Below are 25575 nucleotides of genomic sequence, written 5' to 3'. Positions count from 1 at the left end.
GTAAGAGCGCCTAAAGATGTGATGTTTGGCTTCCCTTCACTCCCAAGGAGTATGGGAGTTGCGGAAGAAAACTGGTAGGTGGATCATCTGACAGGAGACGACCACTTTGGTTGAAGACTTATTCACTTTGTACTTGTGGAAAACTGTATAAATTGGAAATGCCATAAGGCATTGGATCTCCCTTATCCCTTCTGGCTGGGATTATAGCCACTAAAATGACTGTCTTTGTTGACAAATGGTACAAAGAGCAGCTCACCAATGGTTCAAAGTTAAGTCCCATAGGAGAAGTCTTTCTTTCTTACTGTGGGAAAATATGAGTAAATTCTTTGAGAAACTTAGCTACTGTTGGGCAAAAGAAGGCAGTGTGGCCTTTGAAGGGATGATGGGCAGATATAGCTGCCAGATGTACTCTTATGGAACTGATGGAGGGGCCTGAATACTTTAGGGCAAGCAGGTGTACTCCAGGATGGCAACTAGTGATACTTCTAAAATAGGTGATGTTTTCATTGCCCAAATAACAACCTCTTCCATTTAGCAGTGTAAGTAGTTATGGTGGTGTCCTTTCTACTACAAGCTAGAAAGTTTTGCATTTGCTGAACCTGTAGGAAGCAGTCTTTGTCCATCAGCCAGTCAACAGCCATGCAATCAGATGTTTGATTTCAGCTCTGAATGGAATATCTGGCTATGGTGCTGTGAGATCAGATCCAGGCAATCTGGACGCTCAATAGACATGCAAAGTAAGTATGTGAGCCAGAACTGTCCTCACTAGAATGGAACCACCAGAATTATAGTGAATTTGTCTCTTTTGATTTTTGGGAATTGGGGAGGTGATGGGAAAGAGTACAGCAAGCCCTTGTTCCAGAGGAAGGCATCTGGTAGCAACCCTGGACTCAGGCCTCCTCTAGAGCAAAGTTCTGGCATTTTGCTTTGTCCTAGGTGCTGAACAAGCACTTCAGGTATCCCTAACTTATGGAATATTGCTTTCAAGATGGCTCTGTGTAATAACCATTCGACTGCCTACTCAGGAGGTCTAAATTGTTTGACTCCTGGGAGGTGAAGAGCCATCAGTGTTAACCCATTCCAATGGCACCAGTTCCACTTGCTTGTTAGGTAGTGCATGGCTCTCATGCTTTTCTGAAGATCTGCACTAACAAGTTTTGAAGGACAAGTAGGAACACTATACAGCCCAGTCTGATGGCTTTGAGCTCTAGGATATTTCCATGTAGCCTCATGTCATTTGGGAACCAGGTGCTTTGGAACTGCAGGTGGTCCAATCAAACTCCCCAAACTGATTATTCTGATGAGTATTTTTGTCAAGAAGGGGACTGTCAGGGTTCCCTCCCCACTCTGAATTCTAGGGTACAGATGTGGGGACCCGCATGAAAGACCCCCTAAGCTCATTTTCACTAGCTTAGGTTAAAAACTTTCCCAAAGCACAAATTTCGCCTTGTCCTTGAACAGTATGCTGCCACCACCAAGTGATTTAGACAAAGAACAGGGAAAGAACCACTTGGAGTTCCTATTTCCCCAAAATATCCCCCCAAGTCCTTACACCCCCTTTCCTGGGGAGGCTTGAGAATAAACAAGTTGAGCACAAACCAGCCTTGGATTTTTAAGACCCAAAAACCCCAATCAGATTCTTAAAAAACAGAACTTTATTAGAAGAACAAAAAAAGATAAGAGAACAACTCTGTAAGATCAGAATGGAAGATAATTTTACAGGCAGTCAGATTCGAAACATAGAGAATCCCTCTAGGCAAAACCTTAAATTACAAAAAGACACAAAAACAGGAATACACATTTCCTCCAGCACAGCGAATTTCACAAGCCAAAACAAAGAGAACCTAATGCATTTTCTAGCTAGATTACTTACTAACTCTACAGGAGTTGGAGGGTTTGCATCCTTGATCTGTTCCCAGCAAAGGTATCACACAGGCAGACAAAAGCCTTTCCCGGGCGCCCCCCCCCCCCTTCAGATTTGAAAGTATCTTGTCCCCTCATAGGTCATTTTGGGTCAGGTACCCTGAGCTTCTTAACCCTTTACAGGTAAAAGGACTTTGCCTCTTGCCAGGAGGGATTTTATAGCACTGTATACAGAAAGGTGGTTACCCTTCCCTTTATATTTATGACAGGGACTGAAAAGGGGACTCCTTAGCACAACATTTCTCAAGTGCGGCCACCATGGGCTTTTTGTGCAGCCATGACAGCCTCCTTGGTGATGACGGGAGGGTGGGGGCAAAGCATTGGCTCCTCCCCCTCCCTCCTTGTTGCTCCTGGATGCACCGCCTCTGGAGAGAGTTGGGGCACAATGCTGCAGGAGCAAGATGAGTTCTCAACACATGTTGCGGGGAGGGGGTTTGGGCGGCAGGCTCCAGCAGTGGGATTTCAGGAACCTGGGCGGGCGGTCCTGGACTCTGACAGCGGGGCAGCAGGTACTGACCTCCCTATCCCAGCTCTGGCCATGCAGCCCTGGCCTCCAGCTGCAGGGCTTCAGTCTCTGGCCCCTGGTTCCATCTACATGGCAGCAGGCGCTGACGAACCATCAGGCCCAAGTGTCCTTTAATCCATGCAGGCTCATATCAGTCTGCTCCGAAAAGAGACTGTTCCCTTTGAATGGGAGGTCCTGGATAGAGGTCTGCATCTCTTGGGACAGACCAGCAGTCTGAAGCCAGGAGCTGCACTGCATGACCACTGCCGCTGCAACCACCCTAGCCACCAAGTCTGTCACGTCCCACATCATCTGGAGAGAGCTCCTAGCCATCACGGTGCTTTCCTACACCCCGGTGCCAAATTTCTGGGCCAGACCCTGAGGGGAGGGACTTCTTGAACTTATGAAGCAAGTCTCAAAAGTTAAAATTGTACCTGTCCAAGAGGGCCTGATGGTTCGCCACCCAGAATTGCAGGCTTGCTGTTGAATAAATTTTTCTCCCAAAAAGGTCCAGTCTTTTGGCCTCTTTATTTTTAGAAGTTGAACTACTGTGCTCCTGTTTTACTTTTTTGTTGGCCACAGAGACAACCAGCGAGCCTAGAGGTGGGTGGGTATAAAGGTACTTGAACCCTTTGGCTAGGATGAAGTACTTCTCAGGCCTTTTGGAGCTGGGGAGGGATGGATGATGGGGTTTGCCAGAGGCAATTTTCAGGACCCCGTCATGTACTTGTAATGCAACACATGCCAGGGTAGAGGCTGAGAGGACACTGAACAAGTGTCTGCTTGCTTGGCCAGCTCCTCCATCTCTAGGCTCAAGTTCTCGGCAACCCATCGAAGCAGAAAATTGTCTCATGGGCTGGCCCTCGAGGATCCCACGACCACCTCAGCTAAGGATGAGGATGATGACTATCACCAAGGGAGGCTCCGGGGCATTATCCCCTGTAGGGGAGGGGAGTTTTGGGGTGAGCGCTGTCTCCTCTACCTCAACCTCCAAGCTCATCTCATGCACTGAAGCCGGTGCTGCCAGCTGTTGCTCCGAGGCAGTGGCAGATGAGTGGTGTAAAGGGGGCATCATCTGGCATGCCCAACACACTCCAATAAGGCCACGGCGCTGACCACTGGCCGTGCTGCCAAGTCGACGCTGTAGATGTTGATGCAGCCTCAGGTGCCCATTCAAACTGGTGCGGTCTTGGCGAGGGGCTGAATTGCCCTTCCGTGCTGGAGGAATCCCCTTCCAGTGACTACAGTGGGGCCGTCACCGCTGTCACTTCCCGCTGCCTATCGCCACTAGAGACCAGTGTTTGGAGTGGGAGGATTGGCCAGGGGACCAGAATTGCAACGAGGAGTGCTCCCACGGCGCAGGTGAGCAAGATCTGCACCGAGAGGATGACCGGTGGGAGGGCGAATGGTGCCGGTGGAATGGAGACTGGCGCCTCCCCCAAGATGATCCGTGTTGAGATGGCGGGGACCACGATCGCAATTCTGGTGACCAAGGCTGAGCCCCAGAGGACGTGGTCTGCGACGCTGGAGACCTGCGGCATGGAGATGGAGAATGCTGCCTTATCTCAGGGGATTGGTGGTGCTCCACTGCCCCCATAGGTCTTAGTGGCTGGTTTGCCCTCACAGGGAGCCTTTGCCGCTTCCTGCTGTGCTGGTGGCGTGGGCAGAGGCCTCTGCTCTCTCAGTACTGGTGGAGCTTGGGAATGCATCGATGCCGTCCAAAGCTTGGGTCCCCTATCGCTCCCAGGAGTCAGTGGTGGATCCTTTAAGGGGCTAAAGGCCGTGACTAGGGAGGCATGTCCACATGGCTCCGGAGTGGCAGGGCAGCACAAACTGGGTCCTTTGCACGATGCTCCATGGCCTTTCTTGCCTGGTGCTGGGGAGCTGTGCGTCTTCATTTTCTTTCTGGACACCAGCAACAGGGAGTGGTGCCAGCTGAGCTCCGTGCCGGGGTTGCGCTGCGAATCAAGGCTGAGGTACTAGCCAAGTCTTGGAGGGATGGCTCGGAAGCTAAATGAAGGGCAGCCTCCAGGAGGAGAGCCCACAAACAAATATCCCACTCTTTTCGAGTCCTGTGTCGAAAATATTTACAAATACGACACTTGTCCTTCACATGATTTCCCCAAATACTTGAGGCAGCTGCTGTGGGGGTCACTTACAGGCATAGGCCTGTTGCAGTCCGCAGAGGGCTTAAACCCCGGAGACTGGGGACAAAATCCCCACTGGGACTCTAATTTCTAACTCCTAACTATACTTAAATACTTAACACTAACTACTATAAAAAACTATTTACAAGGCCATACGGCTCAAAGTGAGAAGAGATGCTCCAACTAACCATCACATGCAGTAAGAAGGAACTGAGCGGGCGTAGGCACGTAGAGATATACTGACGCATGATTGCGCCACTCAAGGGGGCACCACAGTTGGCTCTAAGGATAGTGCTAAGGCAAATATCTCCGACGACTGCACACATGGGTGCGTGCACACCAAGAATGAAATAGAGATGAGCAAGCACTCAAAGAAGAATGTTAGTTTATGACTTTTCTTGAATGACCATCATCTCTATCGCCAGGGTCTCTGTGATCCATGCAAGGGGAATTCTGGAAGGCTCTGAAATAATCAACCAGTGGGGGAGGGGCTGATTGGCTTGTCTCATCTGGTGACTGTATTATCTCCCTCCTTCCCCATGGAATTCAAAGTCTTTTCCAAAGGGGTTGTACCTACTCTTCCCCTCATCCTCAGATCCCCTTAATATGGGACCCCTGGAGCTGTCTTCAAATAGAAACTATAAATGATGGGATTGCAGGATTCTGTAATGTGCACTTTAATAATAAACTCATTAAGTTTTAGGTTTAAGCTCATCCTGAAATGTCTCTGAACAACTACATGGCAAACACAACTGAAGACAAGTGTTCAGCTTTGGTTTGTCTGCAACTATTAATATCTATTTTCCTCCTGTAAAAATAATCTCCAAAGATGGGGAAAAGGAGATATCTGGGAAGTGCTCTTTTCAAGAGTGAAAAAGGGCATAAAAAACAAACAGATTTATTTAAAAGTGCAGAGCTATAGAGCTGTTTATAATGGTACAGAAATTAAATGGTAACACCTATACCAAATGTCCAAAATATAAGATCCACCTGGCCTTCCTGCAAAGCACAGCTCTCCTATAATCCTGTACAGCCCACCGTACAAGAAAAAGCCTGGTAGGGGTACAAATTTCATTATTTCTTCACCAAAGGCCTTAGCTGAAGGCATGCTATGTTTGGCAGCAGAAACAGGGCTACAAAATAATTTCTCAGTAAGTGAAGTTATATGTAGAAACAAGGTTTTTACTTCTTCTGGAGCTTTTGCTGGCAGTTATTCCAGCTCAGAGCCATTGGAGCTGGAAAGTCTGAAGTAAAACTGGTGCCAAAGACAGTCAATTTTTTTATTCTCAGGATCTCTAATGCTAACAGACCTAATTAAAGTATGATACGCCCCTCCAGAGAGAAATTTTAATCTATCAGTTACTTTAACATTTTCTAGACAAATGAGTGGGAGCATCTTTCTGCAATTCACTCTACAGAGAAGAATGGGGAATTTAGAAAGGCTAGATGGAATCTGTAATCCGCACTGTCAAACTACTTGCTTCGATAACATTGGTTCAACCCAGCTTCAAGCCTGGTATTGAGTTAAAGGGGGTTATATGGGGTGAGAAGAGAGGGGTGCCCATGACTTGCTCCATCAACTCGATACCATGCATGCCGCGCGTAGCAGATTTAGATGGCTTCGGCGCTGTCAGTATCGATGATACTGATCAAGCCAGAGATCATTTTCAGCTCAATCGGGGCTCACTATGGGGACTCACTGACCTTTTCTTAGAGGCCTTATAAGAGTGGATCATCTCTCTGGGCTCACCTCCCTTCAAAGTAGAGAGTTGTGGTGAGAGCTCCTGCCAGGACACCAGGGGTTGAAGGCTGGCTTCATGAGTAGGAGTTTGAGTCTTAGCTCTCTGTCTGCTGGATCTGGGCTTCAGTTGCTGACACAAGCTACACTTTTTTGGAATGTGCTTCTCTCCCAGGCAGTGAACACACTGCAAGTGTCTGCTGGTCACTGGGATGGATTCTTTGTGAGTCGTACACACCCTTGTCCAGGGAGGTTCCCCACCCACTGGGGTTGGCAGGAAACAAGCCCTTTTCTTTTTTCTCTGTTCTTCTCTCTCTCTCTCTTTTTTTTTAGGCAGGGCCAAATAAAATACAAACAGAGTAACAAAGAAAAAGCTTTGAGGGAAGCTAAAAACTAGCAATTCTAAAAGAATTAACAATCAGTGAACAGACAGCTATAGCTCTGTCTCTAGCCCGGGGCAATCAAGAAAGAACTGAGGAGGGTTGCATGCGTGAGCTGCATGGACACTGCTACCAAAGTTCTCCAATCAGTAGTGCAGGGACGCGGACACACCTACAGTGATACATCTATGGGGGACACATCTTGAAAAACATCATTATTGTACAAGGTGAGTAACTTCTTCCATCTCTCATGACATCAGTTCAACCCACCATTCCAGTTTGGTGTTGAATTAAAGGTGGTTACATGGGGTGAGAGAATAAGAGGTACCCACTTCCCCAACATAATATGTTTTTAGATAGATTTATTAAAATATCCAGTACATCAATAAATATAGATTCTGAATTTTTTTAAAATCAAATGTTACAATGACATTTTCTAAATAATCCATGTCATCTGGAAAAGTAAAATTGAATTATAAACATATTTGTAAAATATTTAAAACATCAGGAAACTAATATACAAGACATTCTGAGAGAAGAGATCCAAACAGACACTTAGGGTCATTGAAATTAGGCGCCTAGGTACTTTTGAAAATTCCACTAGGTGCCTATCTGTATCATTAGATGCCTAAATACCTTTAAAAATCTGGCCCTTAGTATTAATGGGAATTAAGAAAATCCTCCATATATTGAGATTAGATGAATTTGTATACTTTAATACAGAACTGCGCTTAATATGCAGTGATCCAAACCCCCCCACTTCCCATCCAAAACAGAAGTTTCTACCCACTGCTAGCCTTACCTCAAATGTAACTTTTTAGAAACACACCTCTGCATAAAATTGATTGGATTCCTCTTTATGATGGCTGCTTATTTCCATTACTTTCTGGCTGAACAATGAAAAAAATTAGTTTTACTTTCCATTTTCCTGACCTAACATACTGCTACTTTGTTCAGATTGTAAACTCTGTTACAGAGGCATTTCCAGCTCTAAACAAAGATATACTATTATAATTTCTTTTATAAAATAATCACAAACACTTCTAAGTATTACATTGTGGGTTGGGTTTTTTTAAACTCTACATTTTGGGCCTGAGTTTTAAAATTGAGTGCACAAATTGCTAGTTGGTATGTAGAGCCTGGTTTGTATGGTACAAGAACGATCGCTTAAAATACCATTTTACAGGATCAAGGGCCCGATCCTGGTTGGTGTTGAACATGCCCAACACTGACAGTTAAGACTACTAATGCTTTAACTTGGGGTTTGATACTGTGAGATGCTGACCATCCTCAACTCCCACTGAAGTGAATGGGAATTGAAGGTTCTTGGCATTTTGCAGGATCATGCCTTGAATATGTATGTTTTTTTTTTAAATAAGGCTTTTAAAATGTGAAGTGCTACATGAATGCTAATCGCTTAGTTTAAGCGGGCATGTTGCGTTTAAATGAACTTTTTTAAAAAAACTAAAAACACATTTGTTGATATGTTGCAAACAGTATTTTTAAAAATCTTTTTTTTTTTTTTTTTTTTAAAAGAACTGGCATCAAAATTAACCTACCATTTGGAGCTCATGTGTGCTGAGTTATTCCCATAGCATCAATCCAAAGACTCATGCTACTGGGAAATCTTCACTGTTAAGTGTAAATCAATCAACCCATTAAAAATTAACTTCAGTGGGGACATAATCAGTCCCTTGTATTTTAACTAATGGAATATACTACACTTAATTTGATTATAGAGGAAGGGTGTCAACATTTTTGTTTCAGAGTAAAGTAGACTACATTTCAAATTAAATGTATGTGCAGTAATATTTAAGAAGACATTTACACTGCATTTTCACATTATTTTTTACAGCTTTTTCTTTAAAAAATAAATAAATAAGATGAAATCCTGGCCCCAGTGAAGTCTGTGGGTGTTCTGCCATTTACTACAGTGCAGGATTTCACCCCATATCTTAACTAGAATTTCTTGCTTGCATATTTATGTCATTTAGTAAAGCAGCACACATTCAGCACTTTTCGGGACTGTACTTTTATATTTTACCAAGGAATATTATCCCAAAAGTTTTAGAGTAGCACCCGCATCTACTTGAAAGATACAAGATCACTTATGCATGATGTACATAAGGAAACTTGAAGCAATATGATCCAACTAACAGCCTGGAGCCAACAGGATGAACCCCAGTCATTTCATAAATGATTTAATGACCAAAAAATGGTTTCACTGTAGATAGTGTAGTAGGTCTACTAAAATGCAATATACAAATACTTATAATATACACTTTTTGTACACTGGAGCCAATGACTGGCTCAACACTGATTTACCCAGCTCAGTTTTAATGTCTGAAACTCTAGGATTTGTCTTCTCTTCCCATATTTAATTCTGTGGTACTTTTAGCCACACCCTACCTAAAAAATTAGTTTAAAGAACGGACTGGGTAGTAGATGCTTGAGAAGTAGTTACAGTCTGTTGGAAACTGCCTTTCCTAGGTTGGAATCTGTGAACTTATGGCTTTCTTAGAGATAATATGCATCAGTTCTGACTTGTTCTTGATTTTTTTCCTGGAGATGTATGTTTAGTATCTTTAGGCTCTCCTACATTACAAATTAGTATGGGCAACTGATGAAGTAGCAATGTATTTGACTGTGACCCCTTACATGCAACTGAAGAGTGGTACATACTACTTTAGGAGGAATTACCATCCAGCTCTCATTGAGTTGAACGATAATCAGCAAAAAGCAGAGATTCAGAAATGGGCAGGGTAGTGGGGGCAAAGGACAGGAAAAGATAAGGGGAAAATTGGGGTATTAAGAGAGAACCCTGCCCCACACACTCTTCAGTCTTGTCCTTCACATATTTCTGCAGATGGGGGTGATCCGGTGTACGGATTCTGGGACTAATTAATCTAGAGAACCAGTTTAAATTTTTTGTAAAGGATCTATCATTTCAATAGCATTTAGATAAAAACTAAAAAAAAAAGCCTTGTACAAGAGTTCAGACATAACAACAATTCCTATAATTATCCTAACTGCTAATCTCAGTATTTCAGATACTCAGAAAGAAAAAGAAACAATTCTCCCCATGAATTCCATCAGTAAATTAGATGTATGGCATAGCATTTCCATTACTGCCTGCAAGTTGTTGCATAGATCTTGATAAACAAACTGCAAGATGTCTGAAATATACATCAAAGTTACTTCATTTACAACTGACAATACAGGTTTAGTAAATGAAATCATAATTATCACTATTGTCATAGAAATTAACATCACTGTTAGAGGGTTTATAGACTGGAGCAATTCCTTAGACTGTCCTCTTTCCTTCTCACTGCTTTTGTGGCATACCTTCCCTTTTGAAATCAGCTTTATTTTTGGAGTGAGGATCTTGTTAATCTGACCAATTTCAGTTTTGGACCACACATCCTTCAATAGCTGTCCTATTCGTGGATAAACTTCAACAGGTTTGATATCTGGTAGTTGCTTTTGTTTCAAAGCTTTTATGCGTTGGCGCACATCATCAACCTTTTCAAGGAAAAGAAGTGGAGACTCCTCTTCTTGAACAGATGTATTCAGTGACATTAAATCAAGCTGTTCTTCTCTGATTCTTTTCATGTTTTCAACGAGTGGTGCATATTCTTCAGAAATGTGAGCATTAACTTCATCCAAAGCAGCTAGCAAAGCTTGCTTTTTATGCTCCAGTGTGTCATTAAGTTTCTTAAAATATTGCAATACAGCTTTCTTATCATCTTGAACAATGTTTTCACAATAAGATTTCTGTTCTTCCAACTTTTCAATGAGGAAACATACATTAGTCCAATGTTCATCAGTTAATTGCTCAAGGAGTTTCCCAGGAGTCTCCTTTTCTTTCATGTAGGCACTCTGAAGGTCATCTATGGGATGACCATGATGTTTACCTATTGTAAGACAATGGCCACACACTAATTTTCTATCCAAAAGACAATAAACGTTTAATGGCTGCCTATAATGTTCACTACATGTTGCAACATCTGGGTGGTCTTCTTGCTGATATTTGTCAATGATAGCCTTTAATGCAAAGTTGATAGGTAATGACTCAGTACCAGATGGAGGAATTTCAACAATACTTCTACAGTTGGGACACTTCAGTGGAAGTCTTAGTGGTCTCCATATGGAAAAGTTGCTTGATAGCTGAAGAATGCTTTCCAGACAATTTCTACAAAATGTGTGAGAACATGGTAGTACACGTGGGTCTTCAAATATACTATAGCAAATGGAACAAGTTAATTCCTCCTCAAAATGATGCATTTCCTATAACAACAACAAAAAATAGTCCATTTATACAATTTAGTTTATATATAATGAACTGGTTTAAAATAAATTACAATTTTAATGACCAGCCTACAGTAACATGGAATTTATCAACCAAGGTCCCAGCTGCTAAACTGGTACTTTAGCTGTTATTCCTCAGTGTCTGAAGCTGTTCTAGTGTTCCTGCCTTCCTAATCATTTTTTTTTTTATGGTAAATAACTTTATATTTGGGTAGTTAGTTTTAACATATAGTTAGATGGCAATTTTGGGATTAGGGGTTCCCCCAACCCAATTGCTCTCACAGTTCGGGGGAACCTAGTATGCCCAAGATCCCTGGGCTTCAAGTGCTGCATAGCCTGTCCCTGGGTCTTCCCAGTTAGTGATCCCCATGACTCCTGCTTATATTGCCAAGGGAGGATCATGTTCCCTCCAGGTTCTTTTCCACCTCATATACAACAAACATTCAAATGCCAACTCTGAAGACATGATGGAGCATTCCATGAGGCCCCAGTCTGATCCTGGACCTTCTAACCCCCCTGTACATAGGAACCATGAAGTAGTGCCCCTCCAGACTTGACATTCCCTCATCCTATGGGGACTCTAGTAGGCAGAGATGAGAGGAGAGTAAAGAAGCATCCTCATAAGAAGCAGGAGAAATCCCTCCCAGTCAGACAGGTGAGAGTCCGCACCCCAGTATGGGCATGTCTGAAGCTCACAAGGAGCAAGGGTCAGTACTGGGGGCATTGAGAACCAAGTATACTCCAAAACCACTGCCTGTACGGGGGGTGGGAGAGTGGGAAGGACCAACCAGAGCACCGCCAAGGGAGAAAAAGAATCAATCACTGAATGTACCGGCAGTACCACACCACAAGGAGGAGGACTCAGTGGTCCCAACACACAGCAGGTGTTACTGAAGATCAACACAACTCTGCACTGATGGTTCTGCCTAGAGACTGAAGTCCCTCTCACTCTCCATCTGCTAAACCTGGTTATACCATCCTCCATGACCTAGCAGTTTATACTGACCCAGAGTTGACAATACTCTCAGAACTGATCATTCCCAGAAGGGCTACATAGTCGCTGTGCTATTCACTGGTCCTATCTACCAGCCACAGTATCATGAGATGTGGTACCAACAGCTTCACCTCTAGAATCCAAAGTCTCATGCTCCTCCAGCAGGTTTGAGGCCAATGTAGTGGGTCTTCAAACCAGTGTGAGAAGCAAGATTACCTCCAACAGAGGTTCCAGAGTCTCCTGGGCACCCTTTCACTCTCATAAAATAAACTATCAGGTGTAGAACCAATGGTACCCTCACCAAACTCATAAGGGTACAGAGGGCACCATCTCTGTAACCATAAGAGCCCACATATTGGACCTACTGGGGCACTTGGAATCCATACTATAGATCTCCTGATTTCAAGAGATCTGAGCAGGAGTTAGAGATCACCTTCCAGAGAAGAGCTTCAGCCCCCTCAGGAGTGCTATGAGGAGGAGGAGGAACAGCCCAAGCAACCATGTCCACTCAATCCACCTGCAGCTCTCTTGTCCTCATCTCCTAATGAGGCAGTTGCACTGGCCTCACCATTGCCACCTGATGATCACATAAAATTTCAGAACCTCCTGAGGAAGATTGCAGGGGCTCTCCAGAGTCCCCTGGAGGAAGTTCAGGACCCTATCCTTAAGCTGCTGGACATCCTCTAGAACATAGCAAGTAGGCACTTCCAGTCAACTAACCATATTGGAACCAGCCAAGACAATTTGGCACAATCCAGCCCTCCACGCCTTCATTCTGAAAAAGATGGAGAAAAGATACTTTGTTCCATCTAAAGAGCACAGTATTTGTTTTCCCATCCTGCCCCAAATTCCTTAGTGGTCCAGGCAGTCACTGAATTCAACAGACTCCACCAGCCTAGATCCACTCCTTCCAACAAGGATGCCAGAAAATTGGAGGGCCTTGGAAGAAAGTTTCTCTTCCACCAACCTACAATTTCATATAATGAATTGGCACTGATGTCTAAATATTACTTTATTCACTAAAATAAATTGTCTGAGTTTGCTAACTAGCTTCTATAGGAACTCAGGCCTCAATTTCCGGCTATTTTTGATGAAGGATAAGCTGATAACTGATTGTTCCTCCAGTCAGCGTTAGATGCAGCTGACATAGCTTCCCACTCCATGGCAACTGGTGAGTTGTTACACACCCTCAAAGACTCCTGGACAACCCACAGGTCCTTGGGGCACACATCCCAGCACCTCGGAAGAAGTACTCCAAACTACCTTCATACAGACAACATCCTTCTCATCAGCCATTTTACCATCAGAAGGCCACTGAACCTTCCAAGAAATACCAGAGAGTACACTGCAGCAGAAATGTATGCTTTCCCACTCATCCCCCTCTAACCTCATGCCCTTAATAAGATCAAGCAGGACAAAGCGACAGTAATCCTAGTTGCCCCTTTGTAGCTGAGACAGTTTTGGGTCATCAGAATCCTCCAAATGACCTCTCATCTTCGTATATGGTTACAGCTGCTTCCCACTCAGAATGAAGGCTAGACCGACCAACACACCCCTTCACCTCACAGCCTGATATTTGGACTGACAACAAACCTAGAGAGGTCATACTCAGAGGAAGTCCACTCCATCCTCAATAAAGAGAAGAAAATTGCTCAATCTTCACCCACCCTATGACTGTGAGATTTTTTTTAAAGGGTCTCATCAGAGCCTTTCCTCTGGTATCAAAACCAGCTCCTAACTGGGAACTTAATCTGGTCTGTCCGCACTTATGAATTCATTATTTGAAACTTTGGCCTCATGCTCTCTTCTCCATCTATCTATGAAAGTGGCTGTCCTGATGGCTAACACCATGGCCTAAAGAATTAGGTAAATTTGGGGCACTTATGGCAGACCGTGTTCCATAAAGATAAGGTAAACTGAAATTATATCCCAAATTCATTCCAAAGGTTCTCTCCAAATTCCATCTGAATCTATCCATACATCTATCTGTCTTCTATGCAAAATCTCATATCACCAGAGAGGACAAGATGCTCCATTCTCTAGATGTCCACAGAGCTATGGCTTTCTACCTGTAAAGGAAATCCCTGAGATTATTTGTTTCTGTTGTTGACCAGATGAAAGGGGAAAGCAATCTCACTGCAAAAATTCCAGAAATTGATTTCAGGCTACATTCTGCTTTGTTGTGAACAAGTGGAAACTCTTCCCCCACATCAAGGCATGAAGGCCCATTTGACCAGAGCACAAGCCACCTCTGTCACTTCTCTCCAGGGTACACCACTCATAGAAATCTGTAGAGCAGCAACATAGTGTTCAGTACACACCTTTACTAGACATTACACCCTGGTGCAGATGCATCCTGGGGCACAGCAGTCCTGCAGTATCTGAGGTAAAACATAGCTCCTCCCATCCTCCTCCTTTAAGTTACTCACAATGAATACACACAGAGACCACTATTTAAAGGAAGAGAAAGGTTGCTTACCTTACCATAACTTGAGTTATTTGAGATGTGTAGTCCCTATTGGTATTCCATTACTTTCTCTCCTCCCCCTCTGCTCAGGATCCTTCCTGGAGTAGGAACTGGAGTGCCAGTTGGTCCTCATCGCCCCTTATGCTCTGAATTCAGAGCCATGGATACAGACTATCGATGCAGCTAATGAAGAATCTTCAAATCTTAGGTGCATACACATCCTCAGTGAATACCCTGAAGTACCACACATCTTGAAGAACTCGTTACTGTAAAGTAAGTAACCTCTCTTTTCCAACTTGTTCTGTATGGCAAAGCTGAAAATTAGGAGCTTACTGAAGGTTGCTAAAACATGACAGGAGGAGAGGAAACAGGAGGAACTGGCACCACCAGTGGGATCAAAGCAACAAAGTGGGAAAGAAAATCCAGGTGAAAAAAGAACTAGTCAATAAAGTCATTAGGACTTTATGCTTCTAAATCCGTTAAGTGTTTTGGAAATCTCCCTGATGGCCACTAACTTTTTTCAAAAAACAGAAGACTAATTACTTTAAAAGATAGTTATAAACATACTTTTCTAATGTAAGCAATCGTAGTCAGCACAGGGAAGTTGCATAATTGTGAATAGAAGGGAGATGGGTCAAAGCTATGAAAATTAGCTCTCCTGCAAAACATAGGGTATAATCCCTGGCTGCTAATAAAATATAATTGTAAATGTCCATGGCTGCGAACTATTGCCAAGCACATTGTTTAATAGCTTCTAATTTCCCAGTGATTGCATTATCTTTATTTAGATTATTGCTTTAAAATATTTAGGGCTTTCCTGAATTATAATACCTTACATAAACCCAGATTTAATTCTACTACATCATTACTCCTGGGGAAATTCTGTGCTGCTGCGTGTGCACATAATTAACAAGCCCCACATATTTTTAACTTTTGCACAGAAAAAACGTCTGCCAAAATGTTGCTGCAGTTCTGCCTTTTGCCCACCAGAGGGCGCTGTTGCGATAGCCCAAAACAGCAGCTCCCCACCAGCTAAGGAAGAAAGAGAGCCTGCCTTCTTCACAGTGGACCAGGTTAGGAGACAGGGGCCATGGGGAAACAGACAGCGTGCAGTACTAGGTAAGTCAGACGGGGCACATAAGTGCTATTGGGGGAGGACAGACTGGGGCAGGGGCTGAATGGGAGTGGAGGCACAGGGCCACTGTGGGGAGGGAGGTGCAGGGCCACATAGTGATGGGGGAGGGGTGCAGAGATACAAAGGGACAGGGGGTGGCTGGAGAGATACAAAGGGACAGGGGGTGGCTGGAGAGATACAAAGGGACAGGGGGTGCAAGGACACATGGGGGTGCAGGAACACAAGGGGACAGGGGCAGATGTGCCTGACTGAATGGGAGAGGCTAGCGGTCAGCCAGGGTCTGCATGGGGGAAGCTCCCTAACAATCCCTCCCCATTCCCTCCCCTGCAAAAAAAACCCTGTTCCATACTTCTTCCACTCGTACCCAACAACCCGCCAAGTTCACACCAAGTCTCCTTCCCAGCAATTTACTTCTCTCTCCCTCAGCTCCTCCATTATCCCTGACTCCCTTTGCACTGCTTCTGAGGAGTGCGGGAAATACGGTAGTTTAAATGAATTATTACTCAGAGTTCTGTATTAATATGCCTAGTAAGGAATCTATTTGTCAAAAAACATTTCCTGAATCTTTTTTGTTGTTTTGTATTGTTACAGATATACTTGCTAACAGATATTTTTAAATAAATGACCAAAATAATTGAAACTGCTCTGATTATATTTTGCTATTCTGACAAATAAAATATGCAGAATTTTAGAATATTGTGTGCAGAATTTTTAATTTTTTGGTGCAGAACTTCCCCAGGAGTAACATCATATTGTTCTCCTATAACATTACTGAATTGATTAAACGTATTAAAATGTTCTGGTGCACACAACAGATTCTAAAGTACTGTGTTTAAAGGGTCACTCATCATAAGATCGTGTTTCTTTTGTTTGCTTTTTACATCCTTTTGTTACACCACAAATTTAGGCTTAATCTAAATTCCATTTCAGACCATTTACATGTTTCATTTTTTCCTTTCAGCCAATTTAGTGAAATCACACTTACGTCACAAATGATCACATTAACACTAACTTTTCTAACAAGTTATTCTGCTTCTTTGTGATTGTTTTATTAGGAAAATTAATGTTAACACTGATCACTGCAGCACTTTTGACTCGTCCCTTTAATTGATTCTGTAGTTCAATTATTTAGATTTTGCTGCATTATAAAAAGCACTTTACCTAATCTTTATTCTGAATCACAACTCCTACTAGGCTCCAGTTCTGCAATTGATAACATGCTGGTGGACTGCTGCACCTGCACAAATCTCCTTTAACTTTCCCTTTTTATGGCTATTTGTTTAATTAGGATGATAGCTAATCAGGAATTCGGTTAATTTAATTGTGTTTTATTCAAATGTGTTTCTAGTCTTTTTATTGTATCATGACTTGCAGCTGGTTTTGTAGTGGTAATTACTGTATTTGCATAACATGTGTAATTGATCAGTTGACATCTATGATGTCTGACATGTGGTGGTTTATTTCATGTATGTGACTTGAGGAAAAAACAGCTTCTCTATTCAAAAGCTTCAAGACTGGTGTTGGGGAGGAGGTGTGTTTTTCTTTCTTGTTCTTGTTCCACAGATACTGTGAGTCAGATCATTTACCATTGCATTTTGGTGATAAATAATCAGAATTATACTAATACAACATTATTTAAAGACTGAGGAATACCTTTTTGTATTGGAGAATGACAGCCTTTGTTACTTCGTTGATACAGCTTCAAATCAGCAAGTCTACAGTGGGCTGTATTTGTTGGGCACTCATGTTTATGAAATATTTTTGATTTCGTATGTACTGTTATTTTTATTTCAACATCAATAATATTGCAGGTGAAAATTAAGATCCTTTGGCAGAGCTGGGTGAGGAACCTGCTAACGCCACCTGTCTCAAACCAGTGCTTTTAGTTAACTCAATCAATTCTCAGAGTAAAGACACATAAAATAAACCATTCAAAAATGTCAGATTCATGAGTATTTTGGGACTTGTATTTCAAATTAACTAAAATACTGATTTAAAACTACTAAGTCTGTTTACTTCTATTCATATTGTAATATTTAAGTAAACAGGGTAGTTATTATGAATTAACAGATTTAGCATATAGCCCTGAATTTAAAAATAAATAAATAAAGATAAATCATTTTAACCACACACTTATATCTTATACATCAAGAAAAAAATTGTCAAGGGACATCCTTTCATTCAAAAAAATCATTGTGGCCTGTTCTCTTTATGACATATGCAGATTAATTTTATCTTCAGGAAAGTAGTTTGAAACTGCAAAATATTATGTGTCCTCACCATAAGAAAAATCAAACAATTAATGAATTTACAAGAAAGCTGTTAGCACTGTTGTGAATCATCTCAAACTATGAAAAAGACTACATACTGAAAACAAACAACATCTACCACCAGCAAATACGTTTCTTCCTAGTTTGTTCACAGCTACAAGCTAAAAAAGTAAAAAGTGCAACCAACCTGTAGGTCTGTGTTCGGTTCAGGACAAAACTGTTTCATAACTCAAGAACCATACAGCTACTAGCCAGAGGGAGCCAAATTCCCATTACCACAGAAACACCCTGGAACGTTTCCCAGGCAACAGAGATTTAGTGTGTTGGCAGTTGCTTATTAGTGAATAGGTTTCACAAACTTAAAAAAGGATTTACCACAGTAACTTTTGTTTTCAGCATGTACTGCCATCACAGATCAACACTACAGAGTGTGGTCACATGGCTACAGAACCTTGCAAGTTAGGCGTGCACGCACATCCCCTAGCACAACATTCCACTGTTCAAGGGTTCTATGAAGGAGAACTCTGGTAGATATGAGAATGAATTTCTCCATCTTTACTGTCACTACAGTCACACACTTCAAAAGACTATCCAAGAAATTGGTGCTGACATTTGGCAAAGGTATTATGCATTTTTAAAATTCTCCTGTACTGCTTGCTTTCCCCGGACTCAACAGTTGAGGATCATGTCTGAGTTCCTCTTGCACAGAGCCTTTCCTCTATAGACACTGAGGAAGCAAAAGGTAATGTCTATATCCAGTTTCACTCTGCTCCTGACAGCAATGTTAAGGAACTGCAGGAGTAGTTAAGTTTGGACATCAGGGGGCTGAAGTAAAGAGGTGAGGTGCGGGAAGAGAGAAATCAGAGGAGAGCCCAAAAGATCCAAGAAAAGGGGATGGGAAAGACAAACAAGTTCCAGGAAGGGAGTTAGCAAAAAATAAGCAAGATGCTTACTGGGCTGTATAGTTAGGAACATTAAATAATGACCCTCTTGCTGGAATGAACACAATAATCTCTGCAGATTTATACAGCTAGTACCCTGACACCTTTGTGTTAAGTATTCTTTGCAAGAAACCCTGCAGTTTTCTATTATGGCACATCCAAAGCTACCAATTTTGACTATATACCAACGAAGGGTTCTTGTCCATAACTTCATTAATATTTGCCCTATAAAGGCCCAAATTGCCTGATAATGATTGAAATGTACATGGAAGTATATTAAAGGTAAGACATAAAGGACTGAAGAATTTAAAAGTCACACAAGAAAAAAAATATTGCAAATAGACAATTTTTATTCTTTTATTTTTTAGTATTTATGGACAATAAAATGTTCTAAAGAAAAAACGGGTTACCTACCTTTCGTAACCATTGTTCTTATGTGTTGCTCATGTCCATTCCATTCTACCTGTGTGTGCGCCCATGCGCATAGTCAGAGATTTTTGCCTTAGTGGTATCTGTAGGGCCAGCAGAGGCGTCCTCTGGAGTGCTGTGCTCATGCGTTGGTATATTAGGCACCACTGGCCCTACGCCCTTTCAGTTCCTTCTTCCCAGCAATTCCAACAGAGGGGCAGGAGGGCGGGTAATGGAATGGACGTGAGCAATACATCTTGAAGAACAACAGTTACGAAAGGCAGGTGACTGATTTTTCTTCTTCGAGTGAAGAAAAGGAGTACTTGTGGCACCTTAGAGACTAACCAATTTATTTGACCATGAGCTTTCGTGAGCTACAGCTCACTTCATCGGATGCCAATTTATTTGAGCATGAGCTTTCGTGAGCTACAGCTTCGAGTGCTTGCTCATGTCTATTCTGTTCTAGGTGACTCACAAGCAGTATTGCTGGAGGTGGGCCCAGTGTTCACGGTTGTGCAGCTTGCAATACTGCTCTGCTGAAGCCAACATCATCCCAGGCCTGCTGGGTAGTCACGCAGTGGAACGTGAATGGATGACCAGGTAGCAGCCCTGCAGATATCCTGGATTGGCACCTTGGCCAGGAAAGCTACCAATGAGACTTGCTCCCTAGTTGAATGGGCAGTCACAATCGCCAGTGAAGGCACATTCGCCTTTTCATAGCAGAAACAGATGCAGGTGGATGAAATTCTTTGGGTGGACACTGGACAGCCCTTCATTCTGTCTGCTACCGTGATGAACAGCTGTGTCGACTTATGGAACGGCTTAGTTCTTTCGAGGTAGAAGGCTAACGCTCTCCTGACATCCAGAGAGTGTAATCTACGCTCATCTTGTGTCCTGGCTGGCATGAAACTGTGAAACTACCTCGGGCGGAAAGGTTAGATGCAGCCGCAGCCAGACCTTGTCCTTGTAGAACACCATCTAGGTCGGCTCTGAGGTAAGCGCCATAATCTCAGAGCCCCTACAGGCAGATGCTATTGCTACCAGAAACAGACCTCAATGGTTTGAAGAGGAAGCCGGGGAGCCTCAAAAGTATGAGATTTAAGTCCCCTGGGTCACGGAGCTGAGGGTAGAGTCACTCCAGACCTTTTAAAAATCGCACCATCATGTAAGCGAAGACCAACCTGCCTTGGAACAAAGGATGGAAGGCCGAAATAGCAGCCAAGTGGACCTTGATAGATGAAAGAGACTTGGGGAGTTCCCCACCTTTGGAAGATCATGCCGGCTACCTTCAGGTGGAGCACCCACTCGTGGTGAGAGAAGAAGTCCCTGCTTAGGTGATCTGCTAGCATGTTCCTGGCCCCCGGAAGGTGACACGCTTCTAGATGGATTCCATGGTTGATGCAGAAGTCCCAGAGACGGAGTGCCTCTTGGCAAAGGGCTGAAGATCACGCTCCGCTTTGCCTGTTGATGTAGAACATCTAGGCTGTGTTGTCCGTGAGGACTCTGGCCACTCTGACCGACAGGTAAGGTAGAAGACCACACATGCTCCGTGCACTGCCCTAAGCTCTTTGACATTTATGTGTAGCATTGACTCCTCTGGGAACCACATACCTTGGGTCTAGAGGGTGCCGAGGTGCGTCCCTGATCCGAGAAATCCTAAACCAAGTTGACTGAGTGAGGAGTGCTGATGAAGGGAACTCCTTCCAGGACTTTTCCGGGGTCAGTTCACCATTGCAGCGTGGTAAGTACTGTCACAGAGATGGTGACAACCTTCTCCAGGTGGTTCCTGGACTGGGAGTAGACCGTCGCTAGCCATTGTTGCAGGGATCGCATCCGGAGCCTCGTGTGGCACACCACATATGATATCAGAGTGTGCACAGCTAGCAGCATGTGTTCAGGTGACCCTCCCCCCATGTCCCTCAGTCCTGCAGCTGCTCCTGGGACCCTCCTGCTGGAAGTGCAGAGCGGAGGGAGGGGGGAAGTGAAGGAGGGAGAAGGGTGCTGATGTCAGGGTGTCCTCCTACCCCCGCCCCGGTACCCCATCTCCGCAGAACAGGGCCGAGGAGACAGGCTGGCTCAGGAGGACTCGGATCTGCTGCGGTCTGAGTGCCGAGTGTCTCAGTGCCTTTCTTAGGGAGACAGTGCACTATTTCTGAGATTTCCCCAGCAGCCAGCTCACAGTCTCTGTCATACACACACACTCTCTCTCTCTCTCTCTCTCTCTCTCTCTCCCCCCTCCCATCTCCGCAGAATGGGGGAGGGGAGACAACAGGACTCAGGACACAGCAGGAGAGCTTTCAGGGAGTATCTTAAAGAGACAGCAAACAGTTTTTCCCAGCCACGTGTCTCACACGCACACACTTTCTCTGTGTCACTCACACTCACCTCCTAACACATACTTGTATTATTATTGTTGTTACTTCTTGGTACTTCCTGCAATGCATATATATTCTCTGTAATTTTATTCTTTCAAAGTGTTATTTTAGTGTTTTGACTGGTCTATGCATTTCATAATTTTTATTTCTCTTACACTTAAATGTAATTCTTTGAGTAGTGAGCTCTAAAATGCCTAACCTGTCCTGGCTGGAGTAATTATCCCTATGGTAACTTTTTAAAAATATGTATTATATCTAGGTTTTGTTTCACATGTGCACCGAGGTATGTGCCTAAAACAAAATTTATTCCACACATGGATGGAAAAAATTAGAGGGAACATTGGTGGGGATGCAGGGACATATAGGGACAACGGGTGGCTGCATGGGGGACAGGGGCAGATGTGCCTAATTGAACGGGAGAGACTAGGATTCGATCAGGGTCTGCATGAGGAATGATCCACAACCCCCTAATAATCCTTCCCCCCAAAAAACAGTTCCATACTTTTCCCTCCCACACCCAAACAACCCTCCAGGTTCACTCCCAGGCTCCTTCCCAGCAATTACTTCCCTTACCCTCAGCTTCTGCATTATTCCTGACTCCCCCAAACCTTTGGACTGCTTCTGGGGTGTGTGGGAAATACATTTCTGTACTGTAATGTAAATTAATTATTACTCAAAGTTCTGTATGCTTACTAAGGAATCTATTTGTCAAAAAACATTTCCTGAATCATTTTTTGTTGTCTGTATTGTTACAAACATACTTGCTGAAAGGTATTTTGAAATAAATTACCAAAATAATTGAAACAGACATGATTATATTGTGTTATTTTGATGAAATATGCAGAATTTTAAAATATTGTGTGCAGAATTTCCCCCAGAGTAGCTTATCCAGAACACCTCATCTAGTTCTGGAAGAACACTTCATCCAGTTCTCTGAGATCCAAAAATTCAATTTGACTCAGGCCAGTCCTCGCTTACACACAGCCCCCCAACCTGAAGCAAATACTCACCAGCAACCATATACCACACAACAAAAACACTAACCCAGGAACCTATCCTTGCAACAAAGCCCGTTGCCAACTCTGTCCACATATCTATTCAAGGAACACCATCATAGTGTGGCTGATGTGATTAGGTCCTATCAGAGGCTCATTCACCTGCACATCTACCAATGTGATATATGCCATCATGTGCCAGCAATGCACCTCTGCCATGTACATTGGCCAAACTGGATAGTCTCTATGCAAAAGAATAAATGGAAATAAATCAGACGTCAAGAATTATAACATTCAAAAACCAGTTGGAGAACACTTCAACCTCCCTGGACACTCAATTACAGACCTAAAAGTCACAATTCTTCAACAAAAAAACCTTCAAAAACAGACTCCAATGAGAAACTGCAGAACTGGAATAAATCTGCAAACTAGACACCATTAAATTAAGCTTGAATAAAGACTGGGAGTGGATGAGTCACTACACAAACTAAAAACTATTTCCCCTTGCTAATTTTCCCCCTACTGTTACTCACACTGTCTTGTCAACTGTTTGAAGTGGGCCATCCTGATTATCACTACAAAAGTTTTTTTTCTCCTGCTGATAATAGCTGACCTTCAGCAGCTGACAGCTGAAGCCAAAGAAGTCACGGAGGTCCAGTAAAGTCACGGAATCCATGACTTCCATGACTAAATAGTATACTGGATCTATGAAGGTAGGTGTGGTGATTAAGGAACCACCCCAAACACACCAAGAAATCTGTTATCTACACCCAAGCACTCAGATACCACAGAATATGCTCTCAGGAGAATGTCTAGAATATACATATCAAGCCACTCAAAACTGTCTTCATAAAATAAGGACACTCCACCAAAGAAGAAGATTGCATCATTAAATGGGCCACCCAAATACCCTGAGAAAACCTGCTTAAATACAGAAATAAAACCCTCTCCAACCACACAGTTGTCACCTACCACCCTACACTGGAACCTATATGGGGTATCAAACAACTACAACCCGTATTTGATGGCGACCCTATCCTGAAAGAAATCTTTCCTGAACCCCCTCTTCTGGCCCTCAAACAACCCCCCCCCAACCTCTCCAAGCTCATCATCAGAAACAAGCTCCTGACAGACCAGGACCCACCAACTCAAAGTGGCACCAGACCCTGTCAGAACAACAGATGCAAAACTTCCAGACTTATCTCCACTGCTGTAATGATCAACACCCGCCACAACACACCTTTCAAGGCCCCTGAGTCCTTGCAACGCATGGCTAGAAAGGGTTAAATATCCTGCCAAATAAATAACCCTCAAAAGACATGTGCGGAGATAATGTTTGTGTTTTTGTGTATTTACATATGTATGGGTAGGGTCAAAAATGTAATCAACACTCCCTGTCTATGCTATGACTATGTATTCTGATAATTCAGAGGTCAAAAGAACATCCTATTTTTTAAATGAATTGTAAACATGGGATCTCTCTGTATTAATCTCTCTCTGAAATGTATAGCAAATAATCTGTGAATGGTGGAGGAACAAGCAAATTGCCTTGTTAATTCTATAGCTAAGTACCGGTGATGGACCTCCTTCAAAGTCATGCTAATTACCTTTTGAACTCCCAACTTGTCAAAAGACATGAAATTGTATGAAAGATCCTTGGGTCCTGATTCTGTCATCGCAGATCTGCTTAGGCTATCAGGGGAAGTTTGAGTCACAAGACTGAGGTCCCAGTTATGCTGGTACGCCCTGAATATGATATTTGGGCATTGGACTATAACCTATGAACTATTTCTAAAAGAACTTTTTGCAACTACAAAGCTCACGATCTCTGCTATGAATCTGCACCTAAATGAACTGAGCTCACGTCTGTATGTATATTGATCTTTTAACCATACCATCTCTCTTTTGTTTTTTAATAAAGTTTAGTTATTAAGAATTGGCTGTAGCATATATTTGGGTAAGATCTGGAATATTCAATAATCTGGCAGGTAACGTGTCCGATCGTTTGGGATTGGTGGAACCTTTTATTTTAAATGATGAAATAAGATTTACAGAAACGTTCATCATATTTGATGTGGATAGCTGGATGGAGGCCTGAGGCTGGATCACCTTAAGAGAACTGTGTTGTTTGGACTTCTGAGTAACCAGTAAGGTAATAAAAGAAGCTTGGTAAATATCAGTACTGGAATGTCCACCATCTTTATGCAGATTGTCTGCCCCATTCTTTGCAGTTCACCCTGACTGAGTGATCATAACTAGCTCCCCACTAGGACCTGGTCACTGGCTATCACAATATGTGTTACTCCCGAGGAAATTCTGTGCCAAAAAATTAAAAATTCTGTACACAATATTTTAAAATTCTGTATACCTTATTTGTCAAAATAATACAATATAATCACAACAGCTTCAATTATTTTGGTAATTTATTTCAAAATATCTGTCAGGAAGTATGTCTGTAACAATACAGATGACAAAAAAGATTCCACCAGGAGTAGAGTTAAAGAAACTCCTATGACAACCAGGTTCCTGTTTCTCTGTTATGCTTCTGTCGGGCACCTCAGTCTGGGTGTGTCACGTGTGCCAGCTGGGCACATCTTGGGACAAAACTCTGCCCCTCCAGTCTTTTAGTCGATTCTCATTTTTTCGTTTTGCCCCCATATGATTACCATATTTCAAGTTCCCAAATAGAGGATACTACCGGGAGCAGAAGCTGGGGGGGGGGGGTATTGGAGGGGGTATTTGGGGCACTAGAGGGTGTGTGTACTGGGAGGGGGCATTTGGGGATGCTGGAGGGGTGTGTGTGTACTGGAAGAGACTATTTGGGTGGTGCTGGAGTGGGCTGCACAGGGTCCCCCCACCCCAGTCCAGACACCCACACCTCCTCCCGTCCCCCCAAGAGCCCAGCTGCAGGCTCCATTCCACGCAGCTTTGTTACTGTCCCACCAGGCAGAGACAACCCATACCTGTTGATGGTGGGGGGCTCGATCAC

At 43.2% G+C, this 25575-nt stretch overlaps 1 protein-coding gene across 10 annotated transcripts in view; it reads right to left on the bottom strand.

Annotated features, from left to right (window-relative positions):
* Positions 1-25575, bottom strand: part of TRIM59 (tripartite motif containing 59) — an 83980-nt gene that overhangs the window by 49631 nt on the left and 8774 nt on the right. For 3 of the 10 annotated variants that reach the window (XR_013347090.1, XR_013347089.1, XR_013347088.1), the window contains exons 2-4: positions 12716-12770; positions 10039-10980; positions 7496-7583 (exon numbers count right to left, since the gene is read on the bottom strand). Coding sequence is in view for 2 of the 10 variants with exons in the window: in XM_077826126.1 (XP_077682252.1) it covers positions 9748-10980; positions 12716-12769 (1287 nt within the window). In the remaining 8 variants the exon portion in view is untranslated. Of the gene's footprint in view, positions 1-1637; positions 10981-12715; positions 12771-14474; positions 14485-25575 lie in introns of those variants that run through there. The other 7 variants (XR_013347084.1, XR_013347083.1, XR_013347085.1 and 4 more) reach the window with 5 other exon arrangements.

This window comes from Eretmochelys imbricata, chromosome 9 (genome assembly GCF_965152235.1).
Source record: "Eretmochelys imbricata isolate rEreImb1 chromosome 9, rEreImb1.hap1, whole genome shotgun sequence".
Classification (NCBI taxonomy): domain Eukaryota; kingdom Metazoa; phylum Chordata; order Testudines; family Cheloniidae; genus Eretmochelys; species Eretmochelys imbricata.
Note: the sequence above shows the minus strand (reverse complement) of the source record. Positions and strands in the feature narration are given on the sequence as shown.